General features: G+C 49.2%; 2 protein-coding genes across 2 annotated transcripts; both read right to left on the reverse strand.

Moving 5' to 3' along the window:
• Window positions 1–314: 314 nt before the first annotated feature.
• Window positions 315–623, reverse strand: ETH_00022885 (uncharacterized protein; the record flags this gene model as incomplete). Its single annotated transcript, XM_013379088.1, has 1 exon — window positions 315–623. The coding sequence occupies one exon, from the start codon at window positions 621–623 to the stop codon at window positions 315–317; it is 309 nt and encodes a 102-aa protein (XP_013234542.1).
• A 237-nt stretch (window positions 624–860) lies between these two features.
• On the reverse strand, window positions 861–2438 carry ETH_00022890 (uncharacterized protein; the record flags this gene model as incomplete). The annotated part of the gene is made up of 3 exons (XM_013379089.1): window positions 861–1304; window positions 1472–1662; window positions 1850–2438. 3 exons carry the CDS (start codon window positions 2436–2438, stop codon window positions 861–863), a joined length of 1224 nt encoding a protein of 407 aa, XP_013234543.1.
• Window positions 2439–2532: the final 94 nt, after the last annotated feature.

The raw sequence follows: 2532 nt of genomic DNA on the forward strand, positions 1-2532 counted from the left end.
TCCTCCTGCACCCACAGATGCCAGCTGTTGAGCTCCCACAAGGCCAATAAGATTAAGGTCGGCTTGCTCCAAGTGTTGCAGAAGCCTCCCGCTGGCAGCAGCTTCTGCTGCTTGCATCCCGTTGGTTCCTTTCAGACAGAATAGAATGCGGTGGTCACGCGGCGTCAGTATTTCCTGGTCTGTCTTTTGGGAGTTGTGCTTGTCTGCGGGATGCTGCGAGTGCTCTTTCATTGAGGCACAGTAAGCGAACAAGTCCTTCCAGAAGTGAATGTCGTCTCTTGCCTGGCCCTGGGCCAAGAGTCGGCATGAGTCATCTAAGCGTCTAAATACTCCTTCTTGCAATTCTCTAAGCAGCGCAGAGGTGTCTGGCAGGCTTGAAAGGAGGGTGCGCTGGAGATTCGCCTTGAAGGAGATATTCGGATCGCTTCGATGACTGCGTTCTTGGAGTTTTGAATCTGATTGTTCACTTTGCAGAGGGGACTTGAACTTTTGTCCAGCTGCCACTGCAGGGTTTGCAATTCCTTCTCGGATGTACAGGGCAACTTCTTCCTCGATGACCTGCTGGACGAACAGCTGTTGCTGTTTCTCGTTTGCGTAGTTGATGCAAAGCTGTTCCAACCCATTTTCCAAACCAAATGACTCGAAGCCGTAGATGTCAAGGACTGAACGGCAACACATGGGTCTGGAAAAACCGGAATCTTCAAACTTTTTCCACTGCACGAAACATGCAGCGATGTGGCAGAATGTCTGACTGGAGGTGAGTACAGGGCCAATGCTGAGAGTCTACTGCGCCGTCATTGAACTCACCAACTTTAATGCATTATGATTTGCGGCTGCTAGAGTGCCAAATGTCACATGGACTACTCACTGCCAATTGTCTTGCGGTGCTCGTACCCCTTTTTCGGGTGCTTTTCACTTTCCCCCATGTATCGTGCAGCGCTATCATTAAGCCGCTGTACAATGTAGCCAAATAGTCTGCTGTAAATGAACTTGATTAGCGAGCAACGAACGCTTATGCTTTGCTGTTCGTTCCTACACGTAAAGAGGACATCTTCCTTCAAAAGCATGTGACGACACCTCAGAGATTCCTCGAGCTGATGTACATCTATTCCAAGCAGTGACCCTGCCTTTTTGATCGCCTCTTCTGAGTCCTGGTCCTGCAACTCCAAGAAATCGCCTTTGCGCTTAACAAAAGTAGCATTGGACAGGTGGAGGAGCCCAGCCAGCAATTGCAGCAACTCGTTGATTTCAGAAACCGAAAATTCTGCACGTCTGAAGGCTTCCACCAATAATTTAAAATTTTTCTGCGCACACATGCTTAACAGCATCATAGGCCACAATTGTAGCGCGGAGGGCAAGTTTTGTCAAATATAAGAAGCGGCTATGCTGGACAGAGAAGCGCCTTCCTGTCGCAATTCCATTCATCATTTAGAAGCACGTCGGTAGCCTAGACAGTGCGATGTCATCATACCTGGTCCACTTCTAGAGGAAATTGAGCACTTTCTTGATCGGCATCTCCGTCACTTTGCTGAACTGCGTCGGGTTGAACTTCTCTGGAGAAGAGTTTCTGGAGAAACTTGTCAGAATTTCCAGGCCTCAATATGCGGTAATCATTTGTGTTCTTTGTCAATCCCATGAAGTTGCGTTCTTCGTCGCTCACTCCTGGTTCACGCCACAGGAAGACACAGGAGATAACACTAGGTTTCATTCTTGCTAAGTTGACACATTGGAGAGTTCATCACCAAACAGAGCATGCTGATGCGTTTCTCTTGCGTATTGTTTCAGGAGAACTATACTGCTCCAGGTTTGTTGACATTGACATAGATCGATTGTTGAGTGGTTGGCATACCTCTCAGTAGCTGGTAGAACACGTGAAAGTTTCGGTCGCCCTTCTTGTGCGCCGTAATCCGCGCAGCCTCCAACAAGTACGTCTTCAAACTACCACCTCTCAAGAGACCTCCATTGTCGAAATGCAGAAGTGTGAGTCGCCCAACTCGGCTACTGTTCTGGTTTCTTCTTGTGGCAGCGTTGCCGAAAGACTCAAAGATTGCGTTGCAAGAAACAATTCGATTTCGGAGCTCTGTTGCTTCGTTTTGCGTCTGAACGCCACTTAGAAGTGCAGCAACTTCAGTTCGTTGCTCAGCAACTGTTCTGGGTGCAGAGCAATGGCTGTTAATCCCGACTGCTTTGTCAGGGATAATCCCGCTTGGTTCCTGCGAGGAAGTGGAGACGTGGGTGAGAAAAAGCATAAGCTGCTTGCTTGTTTCGGTTTTTCCGGCTCCGCTTTGCCCCGAAACCACAATAGTTTGACTGGTTTGTGTCCCCACAAGACGACGCAGAGCGTCTTCTGCAACAACGAACGGATGCGGTGGCGGCCTGTTTCGGCTTGCAGTGCTGCGCTTGAAAGCTTGTTCTGCAGCGAGCGCTTTGGCCTGCATCCCGTATGCCTGTGTAGTATGTTCTGCAGACGTGAGGGAGTTTATTGTCCACGGATTGACATTTTTCCTGTCTGCAGGATCACTAGAGGAGCCC

Source organism: Eimeria tenella, genomic scaffold (assembly GCF_000499545.2).
Source record: "Eimeria tenella Houghton genomic scaffold, Eth_scaff1406, whole genome shotgun sequence".
NCBI classification, from domain to species: Eukaryota; Apicomplexa; class Conoidasida; order Eucoccidiorida; family Eimeriidae; genus Eimeria; species Eimeria tenella.